The sequence below is a fragment of the Chelonoidis abingdonii genome, chromosome 1 (genome assembly GCF_003597395.2).
Source record: "Chelonoidis abingdonii isolate Lonesome George chromosome 1, CheloAbing_2.0, whole genome shotgun sequence".
In the NCBI taxonomy this organism is placed as follows: Eukaryota; Metazoa; Chordata; order Testudines; family Testudinidae; genus Chelonoidis; species Chelonoidis abingdonii.
This window is the reverse complement of record NC_133769.1, coordinates 15,949,745-15,969,190: the sequence shown is the minus strand read 5'-3', so window position 1 is coordinate 15,969,190 and position 19,446 is coordinate 15,949,745. Positions and strand designations below refer to the sequence as shown.

General features: G+C 44.0%; 1 protein-coding gene across 1 annotated transcript in view; it reads right to left on the bottom strand.

Moving 5' to 3' along the window:
* CAMK1D (calcium/calmodulin dependent protein kinase ID) overlaps nt 1-19,446 on the bottom strand; it is a 422,396-nt gene that overhangs the window by 31,698 nt on the left and 371,252 nt on the right. The window contains exon 6 of the mRNA XM_032798304.2: nt 10,594-10,669. Within this exon, the coding sequence (XP_032654195.1) occupies nt 10,594-10,669 (76 nt within the window). The remainder of the gene's footprint in view (nt 1-10,593; nt 10,670-19,446) is intronic.

The window sequence follows — 19,446 nt, the reverse complement described above, 5'->3', positions numbered from 1 at the left end:
AACTGTTACTTCCTTCTGGCTCTGGCGAAGATGTAAATTCCTTGCTGCACCCGCCCCCCCGTTTAACAGCAAGCTAAGTGTCCTGATAGATGGTGAGAGTCGAACCACTGTGCCCGGGCCATCCCAAACGGGGATGTTGTTTGTGTGAATGTCCTTGTGATACACCAAGCCAGTGCTTACAGAGCACCCATGGAAAAAGTACCTTGTGGGTTTATGGTAGTGGGTATCCCGGTGCTCGGTTTCAAGGATTAGGGTATGGGTTCCCGATTATTGTCCCCCACCACAGTAGGAATCCATTGTGCAGCATAAGCCCATTTCCCACCTATGATCTGCCATTCCCGAGTTCACAACCTTTCGGTAGCAGGCAGCTTATTTTATTGCTTGTGGACTTGCATCACAGCAAGCGCCCACAGTTAAATTTGCCACTCAAGATTGATTCCTCGAGACTGATCCAGTAGCTGTCTGGCATGGCAAGCTCCAGACGGCTATTGCCACTCGCATCTCAACTGTGAGGGCTCCTCTTATCTTGGTATTCTGTGCGCTTCAGAGCAGGGCGAAAGCAATTCACAAGTTCTAGTGAAATGTCCTTACTCATTGCAAAAGTTTGCAGCCACCTGGACATCAACCCACACCTGCAACGACTATGCGGTCCCGACCAGTCTGGTGCTGTGTTCCCGGGCCCAAATCCGTCGTTCATGGCTAGAACCGCCCCATTGCCAGCAAGGATCTCCCAAAGCGCCAGGGGCCCGCACGTTTGACAGAACATTTTGTGATGTGCCATGTCCTCATCACTCTCATTCGCCGGTGCGTAGCCGCGCCCTTCGCCTGGCTTTGCAGGTCCGGGTTCGCATTGACTGCCACAAGAATGTGTGAGGGTGTTTAAAATGTCCATGATTGCTGTCTTGAGCTCAGCAGGGTCCATGCTTGCCGTGGAATGGCGTCTGCACAGTTCACCCAGGAAAAAAGGCGCGAAACGGTAGGCTGCTGCTGCTTTCACAGAGGGAGGGGTGAGGCTGTACCCAGAGGCACCAGCGGCAATGTTTTTTGCCCCATCAGGCACTGGGATCTCAACCCAGCATTCCAATGGGCGAGGGAGACTGCAGGAACTATGGGATAGCTATGGGATAGCTACCCACAGTGCAACGCTCAGGAAATCGACACTAGCCTCGATATATGGACGCACACCGCTGAATTAATGTGCTTAGTGTGGCCGCGTGCACTTGACTTTATACAATCTGTTTTACAAAACCAGTTTCTGTAAAATCGGAATAATCCCATAGTGTAGACATACCCTTAGAGTGACATTTCCAAAAGGGCCGAAGAGACTTGGGAACTGAGGAACCTCAGGCCCACATCCTGAAAGGCGTTTCCCCCACCGTATTGGAATATTGGGACTGAAGAGTGAAGATCTGTAAGGGCAGCAAATGACTGGGAGGGAAATATAAACTTATGAATGGCTCATTTGCTACCTGTGGGTTATACCAAATTGCACTGCTGTGCTGTGCAGAGCTGCTTATTTAAATAAAATGTACATAATTGTTACACACAATTACTGATATAAATTTCAACAATTGTATTTTTTCACTATTTTTATTTATTTATTTAACTTTTTGTTTTAACAAGTCTCCTGGGTGGTCAAAATCTCTCTCTCTTTCCTTAGGTGGGCTCTTATCCCGTGACCTAGATAAAAGAGGCTCGATAGCTCTTGGCCCATTTCCTTCATTTCCCAGTATCCTCCTTAAAAAACAAACAAACAAATGCCCTGAGGAAATTACAAACCCTGGCTCTTGTGGTCTGCACGCTCCTTCCTGCTCCAGTGACCAGGCATGTACATGTCCTCTCAGGCAGCTCTGGCGAGAGTAATAACTCATGTAAAGTGTACACTATACTGATTACCTTGGCCGAGGTACAAGAGCTAAGTTAGGTTTACAGAGGTTTATGGCTGAAAAATGTTCCGCCTTCAGGTAATTGCAGGGACAGACGGTGGCAGTTAAATACTGCCTTGTGCTAGGGAGCTGTACAGAAGCATATGCCCAAGAAAGAGCTCCAGGAGAGATTCTCCCTCAGCAGGAGCAGTTCCTTCCAGAGCTCCTTCAGGACAGCCTCCACTGCACCATCCCCGAGAGGAATGTGCTCCACTCTCTGCATATGGTCAGCTCTGTTGACAAGTCCAGAACTAAGGGAGTCATTTCCCCACTCCATTCAGATATTTGCATGTTCCTCTCATCACAGTGCAAGAACAAGCTCTTGCTCCAGCTGATTAGTTATTATTAACTATTCCTGACATTAATGATTTTCCAAGGTCTCCTGCGATGGGCAATGCAACAGAACCTGCTAATAGGTGAACTGGCATAGACTGAAACTCTGTTAATGCTGAACATAGGGAAGAACCTGTATGTGGCTGGCAGTGTTCAACTGAAACACTCCACCTGGTTAGGAGTAAGTGGGTTCTGCCAACTCACTGAGCCAGGTGATTCAGTACCTCTACCTTGATATATTGGAGATAGCAGAAATTTTCTAGGGAAAGATGATATAGGGGGTGGGCAGGACAGCCCTGAGAGAGGAACCCCAGGAGAAGCCAAGCATGGAGAGAAGGTGTGAGTAGAATTTTATGTCATCTTATCGTTCATCTGTTTAATAAAGCCAGAGCCAGAGCCCAGGAAGGGAGATGAGTTTGGATTTTACACAGAGAATGGACTGGCTTTGCAAGGCAAAATGGGAAAGGACCCTGCTCAGAGTCCCGAAGTCATCCCACATGCAATTTGTGATGGCAGTGAGTTGTAGTGGAATTCCACTTTCTGGGCCAAATTCCAAGGTTCTTACCTAGTTTTTACTTGATCCTTACTTAGCCAAAATCCTTGTGACTTAGATTTGACCCATTATGAAGATCCTTTGTGAAAAAAACGGCCTCACTTTCAGAAGGTTTCTCTATATTTCTTTAGCTATGCGAATAGTCGAAATAAAATACACTCTCTCTCTCCAGTGGGAAAATCCTAGTTTGCCCTGGGGGAGTTTCAATCAATTGTTAGCTGTCATCATTTTCTTGAAGTTTCACCAAAGGCATAAGCACTTTAAGGACTATTTAAGGGTCTTGCCACGTCAGAAATAGCAACTGGCTGTTTCTTATGTTTTCTCTGTGCCTACCATTCCCACCCTTCCCCAAAAGTACTCCCACCTTGTAACCAAATAATAAAATGGGATGCTAATAAGAAAAACACAGCTGGACTTGCAAAAGAGAACCATGTTTTCTGATGTTCTAGGGAAAGTGCTGTAGGGGCCTGCTTAATGTACCTATTTCCTTGCCAAAGCAAAGCAAAACCAAACAAGCTACGCGTTCCCACTGCATAATGGTTGTGATTCCACTTACAGGAGCGGCTCTACACATCACATGCATATTGCCAGGGTATAGCTTGCAATCAATGCAGGACATACCAGGGTAAATCATGCACACACTTTACTGATACAATAGCACATGTTGAAATCTGTGTGTGAGGGGTGCACAAACCCCACACTAGAGAATAAGGGGTTAAGGAGCAGCAATGGACCCAGGCTGCCCAACCATACCTCCAAAGTCCGTACAAGCTGGAGACAGGGCTTATAAGGGGAAGCAGAGCAGCTTAGAGGATAGTAGGCAGTAGAAGGGAGCAGAACGCTGCTCTGAGTTCTGGGGAAGTACTTCCTAGGAGCTCTTGTGGCCTGAGACTGGGAAAACAGACCTGATTGGACCTACAAAGGAGAGACTTGGGAAGGTCCGAGACTTTATTTGTGATTCTGTAATTTACTGCAAGAGCAGAAGGGCAATCTGGGTAGGAAGTGGTCTGGGGGCAGCTGCATAGCATCCTAACATGCAGGACATAGCTGCCCGCCGTTGGGCCCTGGATTGGAGCCCAGGGGAAAGGGTGGACCCAGCCTCCTCTAGCCACTCCCAAAAGACATGGCATCAGCAGAAGCCTTCACCTCAGTAGAGTCCAGCTGGGGAAGACCCTAACTGTTCAAGGGCCCAGACCCACACAGCCCAGAAGCCCTTGGAGAAGCTAAAGGGCAGGACTATAACTGAAAAGGGGTAATCACCTGCTGCACTCACGCCTGTCCCCAGGGCAGCAGTGGGGGTGAGTGTTCCCCTTTTACACTCTGTAATGGGTAGAGGTAAGGCCTGGGGCAGACAGGTCTGACTTTGAAGCAATGCCCTGTATGGGAAGTTGTCCAGGTGTTACTTATTGTTGGAATATATGTATTTTTCTCATTTTGAGCAGACACACTCGTTCTGGCTGACACTGTCACCTCTGATTGAACTGTATGGCTCTCCAGGGCACAACAATAAAGAGAACACTGAGCACATTTACAAGGATAATGAAGCTACTGAAGGACTGATTTTGGATTGTATTTTCCCAGGGTTTAAATCTGGCATCCTGGGTCCCAACATGGGTAACCACATTTTGCTTTCATTAATTCCCCCTGCAGTGTCGAATGGATGTCGTTGCTCATTTCCTCTCCTAAGGTATTGGGTAGTGACGTTTGGTATTGCTAAACCTGCCACAATTCTCCCTGTGGGGGGCTCTGGCTCAGTGGTAGTGGGAATTATTTCCTGTATATCAGGCTGTTACATTTTGTACCGTACTTTGGGAAAATTTCAAGAAAAAGTGTTATATAATGTAAGTCGTTAGTATCATTTCATGCACATCTACATCGAAGTAAAAAACAACCCAACAACAGGATGGCACAGTCTTTGGGAAGGGGACTGCCTTCTACAGATCATTGTTGTTTAACAAATAATAATAATAAAACAGTAACGATGCTGCTCTATCAATGATTTGTTAAATATAAATAATCAGAGGCTCAAGCAAAACATGCTGCAGCGCATGACTTTTTTCAACTTTAAATGCAATTTTCCATTTTTTGCTTCTATTAACTTAATCTTTGCCATGTAAAGGAATCTGAGGAACCAGAATTTTAGCCACCTGGCATTCATGAGCTTGTCCGTGTGGGTCCAAACCCATGGGATAGGAATTTGATAAAGTTTCTCACTCTTTTTTCTATTAAACTGAAAACATACCAAAACTGCCTTGACACCAGTGGGAAAAAGAGCCCAACAATGAAGCTATTTCAAACTGGAAAATGTTACAACTGGAATAACAGGAAGTTTCAAGCTGCTAAAATTAGTTCTTGTGAGTAATGACTTTTTATATAAAATTAGTTTTTGATAAAATAAAACTCCACTGCTGCAGATGCTGAAATCTGGATGTGATTTTAAAAAAAAGCATTAGTGGCTGGCACTGAAAGAAGGGAAGTATTTCCTAAGACATCTTCACGTATCAGGCTTACATTTTTCTGTGTGCTTATGATCTATTATATAGCCAACTATTAATCAAAAATAGCAATGCATAAGAAATAGCTTGTATTTATGCCCTGCTTCTGAATTGGGTTCCCCTAAACTGCCATCTTTTTAAATTCAGCAACAGTGACTTGCTAAGAGGAAGTAAGCGCTGGTAAATGTTTTCTGTTCTGCACAGAAATTACTTTGAATCTGACCCCCCTCAACACATACAATGATTGGAACTAACAGCCTGGTTTGTTAAGCAGGTATTGGCTTCACCTTCACCCATGGAACTTTTTAGCCAGTCCAGATACAGTAGCATTCTCCACCTAGTCGAGAGCGTTATTTTGGAAGTGTTAGCGAATAATACAAGTATAAAGTCAAATGCAGTCACTCATCTCAGGCCAATAATCATCTTACCTGAAGATCCAAAACTGGTCACTCTATCTTCATCCAGTCTAGGCACTAATACTGTTCCCATCAATGCAGTATCAAAAAGCCTGCAGGGCTATTTACTATGAAGACTGGGAAGGAATCCCATTCTCTTTTCCACCGAACATGTACCATTGGCTAAGTCTATCACAGAGGCTTCCACCTTCTTTCAATGCATCAGGTATTGGGTATTACTGGAGATGGGATGTAGGAGTAATGGTGTGGCAAATCAATATTATTACACTTTTTAATGTATATAGTAAAATTAGATTCCTATTAGATATCTAATCCAGAAGCCTTAAAATTCCACCTCTTCTTATAGGACCTCATTGTTTTTCAGTGGATTTCACCCTGCTGGGAAGGAAATTCCTGATAGGGTAGGTGGAATTTTAAGACTTCAGAGAAGTATGTGTATCTTTTTTGAAATACACAAGCACACATTGATTTTGAAAACAAATAGGAGATACTGTTGCAAAAAACATTGTTTCACTGGTATGAAAAAAAAAGTGTAAATTGCTAACATTGCTTGAGCCACGTCTCAAGGACAGGACTGAAACCTTCCATCTGATAGTTACACACAGATCCCTGGGAGGATGTATTTCTCAGCCAAGTGCTGGGGGGGGGTACACTGTTGATCACCTTCATGAGCTCACCTCATGCCTTCAGACACAGCTAGTTATAAAACAGGCATATTAAGGAGTGTAAAAGCAACTAGTGAAACAGCAGCAAAAAGCATTTGGTTGCATGTGCTATGGCTGTATGGAGCTGAGGACATGGACAGAACATGGACTAATTTTATCTCTGCATAACCAGGCAGCACCAGCCAGGCTTGCTTGTGTGTAGCCAGATCAACACAAGTATTTCTATGGCAAAAACTTTACACTGAACTGTAATCGGGAAAGAGAAGCTAGTAGTGGCCAAGCCTCTGGCCTGCTGTTCTCTATCATCTAGCCTCTCAGCCAGGCTGAAGTATCATGCTTAGCATAGGCAGGACTGAGGACTTGACTTAGAAATGGACAGAAAAACCTTGCTAAACTGTCCCTCTATTGCTAACCTAAGATTCAAGCTTCAGGAAAACACATAAGGAGGAGTGCTTCACTCAGCAACATGCCTTGGGGCCTGCAGCCCCATATTTGCAGCTGTTAGATGGCAGGTCTTGAGGGCAGTGAACGCCACTCCTTTTAAAAGGAGTATTAAGGAGTCCCCAGTGATCTCTGAATTATTGAATATTAGGCCTGTTGATTAACGGCAGTTAACTCACACAATTAACTCAAAAAAATTAATTGCAATTTAAAAAATTTAGCACGATTAATTGCAATTTTAATTGCACTGTTAAACAATAGAATACCAATTGAAATTTATTTTCAAATAACTTGATTTCAATTACAACACAGAATACAAAGTGTATAGTGCTCATGATCATTTTTACAGTGCAAATATTTGTAATAAAAATAATATAAAACAAAAAATAGTATTTTTCAATTCACCTCAGACAAGTACTGTAGTGCAATCTCTTTATTGTGAGAATGCAACTTACAAATGTAGATTTTTGTGTGTGACATAACTGCACTCAAAAACAAAACAATGTAAAACTTCAGCACCTACAAGTCCACTCAGTCCTACTTCTTGTTCAGCCAATCGCTAAGACAAACAAGTTTGTTTACAACTACAGGAGATAAAGCTGCCTACTTCTTATTTACAATGTCACCAGAAAGTGAGAACAGGCATTTGCATGGCACTTTTGTAGCTGGCATTGCAAGGTAATTATGTGCCAGATATGCTAAATATTCATATGCCCCTTCATGCTTCGGCCCCCATTCCAGAGGACATATTCCATGCTGATGACTCTTGTTAAAAAACCTGTTAATTAAATTTTTGACTGAACTCCTTGGGGGAGAATGGTATGTGTCCTTCTGTTTCACCCACATTCTGCCATATATTTCATGTTATAACTGTCTCGGATGATGACCCAGCACGTTTTTCATTTTAAGAACACTTTCACTGCAGATTTGATAAAAACACAAAGAAGGTACCAATGTGAGATTTCTAAAGATAGCTACAGCATCTAAAGTGCCTTCCAAAATCACAGAGGGATGAGGTATGGAGCATGCTTTCAAAAGTGTTAAAAGAGCAACACTTTGCTGCAGAAACTACAGAACCCGAATCACCAAAAAATAAAATCAACCTTCTGCTGGTGGCATTTGACTCAGATAAGGGAAAGTGAACATGTGTCAGTACGCACTACTTTGGATCATTATCGAGCAGAACCTATCATCAGTAGGGTTCCAAATTCATGGCCATGAAAAATGTGTCATGGACTGTGAAATCTGGTCTCCCCCATGAAATCTGGTTTCTAGGTGCTTTTACCCTATAATATACAGATTTCCTGGGGGAGACCAGTGTTTCTCAAATTCGGGGTCCTGCCCAAGAGGGAGTTGCAGGGTGGTCACAAGGTATTGCCAACCTTACTTCTACGCTGACTTCAGAGCTTGGCGGCAAGAGAGTAGCGACTGCTGGCCAGGTGAACAGCTCTGAAGGCAGCGCCCCATCAGCAGCAGCATAGAAATAAGGGTGGCAATACCATACTCTGCCACCCTTACTTCTGTGCTGCTGCCTTCAGAGCTGGGTGGCTGGAGAGTGGCAGCTGCTGACTGAGGGCCCAGCTCTGCAGGCAGCAGCGCAGAAATAAGGTTGGCAATACCATGCCATGCTTCCAACCAGCAGCCGCCACTCTCCAGCCCCCTAGCTCTAGAGGCAGCACCGCTGCCAGCAGCAGTGCACAATAGTCTTTCAATCTACCCCCCCACCCACAATACTCTTTCAATCTCCCCACAGCTCCTTTTGTGACAGGACCCCTATAATTACAACACCATGAAATTTCAGATTTAAACAGCTGAAATGATGAAATTTACTCTTTTTAAAAGCCTATGACCATGAAATGGATCAAAATGGACCGTGAATTTGATAGGGCCCTAATCATCAGCATGGAGGTATGTCCTCTCGAATGGTGGTTGAAGCATGAAGGGACATATGAATCTTTAGCGGATCTTGATTGTAAATATCTTGCAACGCTGGCTACAACAGTGCAATGCGAAAGCCTGTTCTCACTTTCAGGTGAACAAGAAGTAGGCAGCTTTATTTCCTGCAAACGTAAACCAACTTGTTTGTGTGAGTGATTGGCTGAACAAGAAGTAGGACTGAGTGGACTTGCAAGCTCTAAAATTTTACATTGTTTTATTTTTGAATGCTTTTTTTTTTACATAATTCTACATTTGTTAGTTCAAATTCCATGATAAAGAGACTGCACTACAGTATTTGTATGTGGTGAATTGAAAAATACTATTTCTTTTGTTTTTTACAGCGCAAATATTTGTAATAAAAATAAAGTGTGCACTGGATACTTTGTATGCTGTGTTGTAATTGAAATCAATATATTAGAAAATGTAGAAAACATCCAAAAATATTTAAATAAATGGTATTCTATTGTTGTTTAACAGTGCGATTAATTGTGATTAATTTTTTTAATTGCTTGACAGCCCTATTTAATATTTGTCCATCCTGCCCCACAATAGCTCTGCTCCTTCAGTGCTCCTGAGACTGCACAAGGCAGGATTTGGCTCTAAGGATTTAGCAGTGCCAATAGCTTTGATTCTCTCTGCAAAATTCTTTTGCCTCCTTTTGCTGTTAAAACTTGCTCTGAGGAAAATCCAGCACTCAACCATGTTTTCAGAGGAGAACATTGCAGACACGCAAGCAGAACAGCAAAGGAGTCAGAAATCTGACATTAATCAGGAATGTCTTGTTGTTAAAGAAAAAATGTGCAATATGCTTTAAAAAGAGGTAAACAATCATTTGGGTGGCACTGGGGAAAACAAGTCATAAAATTTATACTCGGGACTAAAAGAAAATGCGGTTGACAGACAAACAATATGCACTGTGCAGCAATGGATAATGCAGCAATTAAATAGTGTGTAGACAAAAATAGCTCTGCTGCATTATGCAAAAGTTATTCATGCTGACAAGCCATCAAATGTTTACATGAAGGGAAGAGGAACAAAGTAGGAACAATTCGATGCTGTGGCACTTCAGTCGCTTTTTGCTGCAGACTTATTTGACTATGACATTTGTATAATATGAAAAAATAATATCACTGGAAATATAAGCATCAACAGGTCTAACTTGGCTTAAGTTATACTTAGTAGCAACAGGGCTGTCCCCGCTTCAGTGTGCAAAGAGAACAACTTTGTCATGTTAGCTGTGCCTTGTCTGGCCTATCTGAGCAAGCCTATTGCAGCAGCCTAAACATGTTTCAACGAACCACATTTGGTACAAATGCCAATTGATGTAAAGAATCTAATGCTGTAGACAACATACACAATTACGATCTAACCCACATACACGCACAGGGAGCTGGGCCCAGAATGCTGATATTTATAATTCGGCATTCCTCACTTGAGCTGAAGGGAATCTCCCATAGACATCACAAGCAGCAGGTCCCTTCTCTTCCCTGTAGGCCAGCCACTAGAGACCTCACACATTCACACACACAGAGAGCAGATTTCAGCTGCTGCCCATTGATCGCCAGCACTGTTATAGGCATAGCTACCTAAAGAGCCTTAGCTCTTCAGCTCAAACTGTAACTGCTCTAACTTTTAGCTCTGGAGGCCTGTGGTTCAGTCCCTGCTGTGGGGGACAACATGGCAGCTTTCACATCAGATGGGGCTTGTCCAGGATTCCAACTGCTGTGGACTCAGACAATTGGGATGAGATTCCCTTGATCAGAGGAAGAATATATAAGGTGAATGTGTGTTACAGACCCTATAGTTATAAAATTAACGGATACTTACAAAATGTATGCAATTACCCCTATGGACCAACAATCCACCGCTTTGCTGTAGGGTTTCTGGGCCAGCACTTCAGGAGCTGGGGAAAAAAAAAAGTCATACAGCTAAATGTAATAAGGCCAAAAACTGCACGTGTTGCCAACATGTAGGACTCCATGGTCATTCATGGTACCTAGAATCCCTTAGCCAACATAAGAACATCTGTACTGGGTCAGACCAAAGGTCCATTTAGCCCAGTATTTTGTCTTCCGACAGTGGCCAATGCCAGCTGCTTCAGAGCGAATGAACAGAACAGGAAATCATCAAATGATCCATCTCCTGTCATCCAGTCCCTGCTTCTGGCAAACAGAGGCTAGAGACATTCAGCGCATGGGGTTGCAACCCTGACTATCTTTGCTAATAGCCACTGATAGACCTATCCTCCATGAGCGTATCTAGTTCTTTTTTTAAACCTGTTATAGTCTTGGCCTTCACAACATCCCCTGGCCCAATTCTGTGTAATGCTCACTATTTATTTTGGGAGCTGAGACTATCTCGACTTGTTCCCTACCTCCCAAACTTAGGTCTCATATTAGCAGGCCAAACCAGAAAGTTTTAAAGAGTATTTATTGAAAGAAAACTGTGAATCCGAATGCAGAGTTAGCTCATCATCTTCCAGCAGAGATTAGAGGACTGAAAACAAAAACAAGCACATAAAAAATATAAAAGACAGTCAGGCCACAGGATCATCAGCTTCCCGTCAAAAGAACTTTTGGTAATGTGAAGAAAAACAAGACAGTGTTGCACAATTGCTCAAATGTACATTTATAAGTTGCCAGCTCTGCGGTATTGTGCTATCAAATGGAAGATTTCAGGAAGCAACTCAAATCGAGGGCCATGTGTCACCGAACTGATATGCTAAATCTCCAGGAGAGGGATGAGAGCTAGACAGCTGTCACCGTACCTCCTACAGCCTGTCAGAGTCAGAGGGAGCCACTTTCCCTTCTGTCTCAAGGAGCAAAGAGACCACAATAACTGAAACTAAAAAAGCTAAGAATTAGAGCTAGACACACACACAAAAAGGAACTGAGCCTCATTTGCATTTAAAACTGTTAGCTACTGTATCTCGAGTTCTCATGGAAGATGGAGGTTGAACATTTATTCAAATGCTTGTGGTGGGTTTTTTTGTTTTTTTTTTTTAAAATCAATGAAACTTAAAAAGGCACATTTATTACATGAAAGTCTGGAGAATTAGGTCTATGCTGGTAGCTTTCATTTGCAAATGCTTAACAGTGAATTTTAAACCCCATGACCTTAATCTTTTTCATGTAAAGAAGCTTTTGAATTTTCAAAGCAAAATGCCCATAGTAATGCAAAAATCACTGCTCATGATATTTATAAAGTTGACCTGACATGTTGGGTTTAAAAGCACAGGGTTTTCTCATGAGTACTGAAGAGTTTAAGGGCCAGGTTCTGCCACAACTATTCATGTTGAGTAGTACTTTACTCGGCAGGTAATCCCACTAAAGACAATGGGGCTACTCCAAAAGAAAGGGGCCACTTCATGTGAGCAAGCAAATCACAGTCTGTCCCCTTGCAGTACACAATGCAGTACATTTACAGAGTGTCCAGATAAAGATTTCCTGCAGCAGAGAGCGAACAGTCTAAATAAAACAAGGCAAAGGAATCCAGGATAAAATTTCTGGAGGAGGAGGAAGTGGAAGTTATTCATGACAAGGAGTTGCTTGGAGGAGAGTGTACAAGGAGGGATTTAAGGAGGATAAGGAACTTGGCTTCCAGCCTTCTCTCATACTGCACTCTATATAAGATACCATCTCCTTGCTCTCATCTGTCAAGAGTAGGCTTGGGAGATGTAAAGAGTGATGACTGGGAGGAGTCTAGGGGGAAATAGGTACAGAGAGATGGCTGGAAGTGAGGTTATGAAGAGCCTTGTAGGTTAGGATGAATTAAGCTTCACACAGCCCTGTGATGCAGGGCAAATATTATGCCCACTTTAGAGATGGGGGAAGAACAGCGTACCAGACTTTGGCCACTAAAAAATAACTAATGATAACACTTCTGTTCAAATATAGGATTAACGGTATGTGAGCAAGGATGCTGGACAATGCTTTGCATCTTCAAACACAAACACTACTGAACCCTCAGGTGTGCCTGTGAGGTAGGCCAGTGTTGATTCCCCATTTTACAGAGGGGGAAATGAGACCGAGAGAAGTTAAGGGACTTGCCCTGTGCCCTAGAGCGAGTCAGTTTCAGAGCAAGGATTAGAACTCAGAGGTTCCTGGTGCCCAATCCTGTGCACTGAGAACACATGCCTCAATGTTTATGAGAGTGGAATATATGAACAATGGACTTGCTCCTTCTCCTATTGAAAACAGTGACAAAGCAGCCATTGACCTTAATGGGAGCAGGCTGTGACTCATGTCAATAACAACATTAACAGTCATTGCAGGGTCCGATCCTGCCATTGACTCTGCAGGGGTGGATTCTGAACTTCAGTGGAACTCCATGTAGTGCAAGGTTCCACCGACATAGTTCCTTTTGCAGGACTGAGGCCAAAGTTCTTCCCTCAGTTTGCACCACTCATACCTCTCAGAGCCAGCCATGTACCATACTTCTCCTTTTAGGCTCCTCTCTGCACTGGGGGCCCAATCTGGCTAGAGTCTCCTGCAACATGATGCTAAGCACATCACACGATCATGCCGTAGGTGAGCATGGCTGCAGTACTTCGTCTGCATCTTTTCCAGGGTGGTGCTTTCTAAAGCAGAAGGGCAGGGACTCAAAGAGTTTTCTGAATGCTAAAGTAGCATGGCTATAGGTTTTTGTTTCAAAGGGCAATAACCCAGCAGTTAAGGTAGGGGCATGTGAAGAAAACAAGGCAAGAACAATGGCCCAATCTGCTTTTCACACATATCAACAGGACTTCCACACATGCACCTGAGGACAGGATTTGTGATAACGGTGGTGGACACATTTTATCTATGGCTCTTATATGGCCTTCATTACCTTACACACCTTCTTCACCGGGGTGGGCAAACTAAGGCCCGTGGGCCTCTTCCGCCCGCCAGATGTTTTTATCCGGCCCACAAGCTCCCACTGGGGAGTGGGGTCAGGGTCTTGCCCCACTCTGCCTGCCTGGGACTCACCCTGACTCACAATTCCAGCATCTTCTGGCACGTGCAAAGCCATACTGCGCAGGCGCGACTTCACCGTGCTGTTTCCGGGGTTGGAACCCCTGCCCCTACATGGCAGCCCCTCGCTACGCAACAGCATGCCCAGTCCCTTCCAGGTCTCCAACAGCTCCACCCTCGAGAGCCTTGAAACTGCCCAGAGGCTGCACCCATCCCAGCTAGGGTGCCTCTGCCCGTGATGGTGCCTGGTATGACCACCTAGGTACCTCTGCTGGCATGGCTGCTAAGAGGCCACGGTACCACCTCTGTAGAAACGCCCCCCATGCCACACCTCAGGAGTCCCCCCCCTTCCCCCACCTTAGTAACATCCCTTATAGAGCCCCCCCACTACACCCCATAGAGTTCTCCTCTCCCACCAGGCATTCCTGGCCCACTATACAATTTCCATAGCCAGTTGCAGCCCTCACGCCAAAGAGTTTGCTCACCCCTGTTGTACACTGTCTGTAATGTATTAATCCTCGCAATATCCCCATGAGTAGAGAACTGAAGAACAGAGACACGAAGTGACTAGTCCAAGTCACACAGGAAGGCCATGGCAGGGCAAAGATTTAAACCCATGTCTTCCAAGACCCAGACTAGTGCCCCAACCAGTGGGCCAACCTTCCTCCCCAGACCAGGCCATACCAGACCAAACCTCATAATGATCAATATGCTGGAGGAGAAACACTTAGGGGAATGGAATTCTAAAGGAAATTGATGTGATTAGTGATCTGAAGAACCAAGTCAGAGAGAGCTGTGAGAACCAGTTGCTCATGTTGCTCCGATGGGTGAAAGCAAGAACTGTGATTAATATAGAGACTGTTGATGCTATGCAGTAATACAAGACAGATGGCTGCGGAGAAATGGAGACAGAAAATGGAGGTAGGGAGAGTGAAATTTACAAGTGGGGAAGAATTCACTTCTTTCTTTCTGTAGGTCTAAATCATTAAAACATATGTGATGAGTTACGCCGTGGCAAAATCCCCACTCACTTCTGCCAAGTACCCTGAGGAGCTGCTATTTTCTAAAGGTTTACACACTGATGTGAATTAGGGGTTTTCAACTTAAATTTCCATGAAGCCAAGGGCTATGTATGCTGGCACCAGAGAGCAGCAGGCTGGACTGCAGCTTCCATCACCACACCCCACCCTGGATTCCCCAGGAGTCATTGAGGACACTAGGCTGCCCCAGCAGTGGTGGGAAGAGCTTAAAGCTCCAGCTCCTAGAGCATTCCTGACTCTTCCAGCAGCAGAATTTGGAGCAGGGGGTGATGTAATGTATATACTACACATCAGCCACAAGAAGATGCAATCGGAACCCCAAACATACCTTTAGGAATGTTTTTATTTATACCTGCTGTCTGACGAACTATCTGTTCTCCTCTCATCCCTCTGTCTCCCATGTTCAGTTTGCTACCAGATCACACATTCCCCTGCCAATTTCTTGTCTTCTCTTCCTCTCCTACCTTTTCTATCATCCTCCTCCATTCTTCCTTCCCCTTAGCTCCGCCTCCACTATTCATACTCGCCCCTTCTGCACTTCTCCCTCCACCAAACAAAAAAACCCTAAGCAAAAAGTCAGCCTTAATCATAATCCTATTTATCCTATAAATCAAAACATCTATTTAAAGAACATGCCACCAAGATGTGGGCCTAGCCACGAAAGAAAACTCATGATCCTTGTCTGCCTCTTCCCCTCCCTGCTCTCTTGGTGCAGGGTTTCATTTCTCTTGTCTCCAGTACTATTTTAAGCTCTTTGGGGCAGAGACTTATTATCTGTATTCATAGATTCACAACTCTTAAGGCCACAAGTCGTCATCTAATTTGACCTCTTCTCATAACACAGGCCAAAGAACCTCACCCAATAATTTCTGCACCAAGTCCACAACTTCTGTTTCAGTGATAATATATCTTTAAGAACGATATCCAGTCTTGATGTAAAGACTGCAAGTGATAAGAGAATTCACCCATGCCCCTAGGTACTGCAGTGGTGCCTAACAGCCACAGAGTCATTGACTAAGCCCATTGTGGTAGGCACTATAGAAACACCGAACTAAGAGATGGTCCCTGCTCCAAAGTGCTCACAATCTGAATATCTTTCTTTATGTGCCTGTGAACTGTCTAATATAGTTTCAGATGCTATAAAATAACACTAAGCACGTATGAGCGTCTGTGTTTGGATTAAAATGCCCAATCAAAAATGTTAAAGGCAAAAAATATCACACAGAGCTCTTCACTTCCGGGTCATCATGTTTCAAATCCAGCCAATGTCAGCAGTGACTGCTTTACTGCCATCTCAAGGTGGTTTAGTGGACAGCTGTGAAATGAGCTGGTGGTCTCAATTTGTAAGCAGACAAACGTATATACCTCCAAAAGCACCACTAGAAATGATGCCCACTGAGACTGCAGTTGGCAATCTCTCGAGAGACACTAAAGGAGTGAATAATCTAAGATCATGATCAACCTTTCCCCCCGTCTAAATAGTCAAGATTAAGGCACGTGAGGGAAGCTAGCACTACCTCTGTCCGTTCTTCAGATAAACGGAACACTTGGCTTCTCAGTCCTGGCTATCCGGTGTCTTTCACAGTTTCATTTTTAAAAAATCTAGAAAGAAAAATGGAAGGCTTGTTCTGAAAAGAGATTGTTAGAAAAGGAATCAGAAAAGTTGCTGGTTTCAGCCCTTCAAAGTGAGTGATCATACTCTCCACTCAACAGCTAAAAACATGCTAATAAGCTCCCCCAAAATGCAATAACTGAATGTTGAAGAATAGTAGCAGTTCATGTTCTTGAAAAGAGCCTAGCACATGAGATTTTAAGCTTGCTGAGTATGCTGTATGAAGTTAGTTATTAGAGTGTGCTGACAGGACTCTACCAGCTCTCCCCACCTCGCCTGAGGGCTGAACGTGGCCTTCATTTGCTCCCATAATTGTATCTCCTACTGGCAGCTTTTGCCACCCCACAAGAACAAAGTATAATGCTATTTTTCCTGTAATACATGATTTCAGGTAAACTGACAGGAAATGGCACCTTTATACGTGTGAGACAGGTTGTGCTATAGCTACACCAGCGCCAATTTCCCTAACGTAGGGGAAACAAAGGAGAGTTATGATACACATCTGTACCCACAAAGATAATGGAGCAAATAATTAAGCAATCAATTTGCAAACATCTAGAAGAAGATAAGGTGATAAGTAACAGTCAGTATGGATTTGTCAAGAACAAATCATGTCAAACCAACCTAATAACTTTCTTTGACAAGGTAATAAGCCTTGTGAATAGGGGGAGAAGTGGTAGATGTGGTATATCTTAACTTTAGTAAGGCTTCTGATGTTCTCTCGCATATGACCCTCTCATAAACAAACTAGGGAAATACAACCTAGATGGAGCTACTATAAGGTGGGTGCATAACTGGCTGGAAAACCATTCCCAGAGAATAGTTATCAGTGGTTCACAGTCAAGCTTGAAGGGTATATTGAGTGGGGTCCTGCAGGGATCAGTTCTGGGTCCAGTTCTGCTCAATATCTTCATCAATGATTTAATTAGTGGCATAGAGAACACTTAAAGTTTGCGGACAATACTAAGCTGGTTGTAGGTGCTTTGGAGGATAGGATTAAAATTCAAAATGATCTGGACAAACCTGAAAAATGGTCTGAAGTAAACAGGATGAAATTCAATAAGGACAAATGCAAAGTACTCCACTTAGGAAGGAACAATAAGTTTAACACATACAAAATGGGAAATAACTGCCTAGGAAGAAAGTACTGCAGAAAGGGATCTGGGGGTCATAGTTAAGGCTAGTCATGGAGGTCACAGAAGTCATGGAGGTCAGGGATTCCACGACTTCCAAAGACCTTGGTAACTTCAGCCAGCCCTGGTTGGGAGCTGCAGGGATCCCTGCCACCGCTGGCAGCAGGCGGAACTCCCGCAGCTCCTGGCCACCATAGGTGGCAAGGGGGACCCCTGCTACTCCTGGCCACCACAGGCAGCCGAGTGATCTCTGCAGTCCTGCCGCCATGGGTGGCTGGGGGGACCCCCACCACTCCCCATCACTGCAGGTGGCAGGAGGGATCCCTGCAGCTCCCCGCCACCCCAGGTGGCAGGAGGGATTCCCGTAGTTCCCCACTGCAATGGGTGGCAAGAGGGATCCCCGAGCTCCCAGCCTTTGGAGTTTGGAGCCTATAGCAGAGGGGGACCCTGGAGCTCCCAGCCCACCCGCAGCTGCCCAGGCTTCTCATTTTATCATGGATATTTTTAGTAAAATTCAGGGACAGGTCACAGGCTTCTGTGAACTTTTCATTATTGCCCGTGACGTGTCTGTGACTTTTATTAAAAATATCTGTGACAAAATCTTAGCCTTAATCATAATGGATCACAAGCTAAATATGTGTGAACAGTGTAACACTACTGCAAAAAAGGCAAACATCATTCTGGGATGTATTAGCAGGAGTGTTGTAAGCAAGACACGAGAAGTAATTCTTCCATTCTACGCTGCACTGGAGTATTGTGTCCAGTTCTGGGCACCACATTTCAGGAAGGATGTGGACAAATTGCAGATAGTCCAGAGAAGAGCAACAAAAAAGATTAAAGGTAAAGAAAACATGACCTATGAGGGAAGATTGAAAAAACTGGGTTGGTTTTGTCTGGAGAAGAGAAGAGTGAGAGGGGACATGATAACAGTTTTCAAGTACATAAAAGGTTGTTACAAGCAGGAGGGGGAAATTGTTCTCCTTAACCTGTGAGGATAAAACAAGAAGCAATGGGCTTAAATTGCAGCAAGGGAGGCTTAGGTTGGACATTAGGGAAAACTTTCTAACTATCAGGGTGGTTAAGCACTGGAATAAATTGCTTAGGGAGGTTGTGGAATCTCCATCATTGGAGATGTTTAAGAGCAAGTTAGACAAACACCTGTCAGGGATGGTCTAGATAATACTTAGTCCTGCCATGAGTGCAAGGATTGGACTAGATGACCTCTTGAGGTCCCTTTCAGTCCTGCAGATTCTGTGATAGCCTACAAATATAAGAAAGGTGTGAACTTCAAGTGTGGAGAGGAAATATTTATTGTGATACACAGAAAGTGGTACAACAAAGATTTATGGGATAAGACTTAAAGGGAAAGCCTGCATTAACTATCAGGAAATACTGCCTGACAGTGAGATGTATTACGCTGTGGAATAAGTCTCCACAGCAAAGGGAATTGGCACAAACCTCAGTGCTTGGGACTTATAAAGCCACAAACACTGGAAAGTCCGCTGTAGGCTATGAGTATCAGAGGGGTAGCCGTTTTAGTCTGGATCTGTAAAAGCAGCAAAGAATCCTGTGGCACCTTATAGACTAGTAGACGTTTTGGAGCATGAGTTTTCGTGGGTGAATACTCACTTAGTCAGATGCATGCAGTGGAAATTTCCAGGGGTAGGTATATATATGCAAGCAAGCTAGAGCTAATGAGGTTAGTTCAATCAGGGAGGATGAGGCCTTGCTCTAGCAGTTGAGGTGTGAAAACCAAGGGAGGTGAAACTGGTTTTGCAGTTGACAAGCCATTCACAGTCTTTGTTTAATCCTGAGCTGATGGTGTCAAATTTGCAGATGAACTGAAGCTCAGCAGTTTCTCTTTGAAGTCTGGTCCTGAAGTTTTTTTGCTGCAGGATGGCCACCTTAAGGTCAGCTATAGTGTGGCCAGGGAGGTTGAAGTG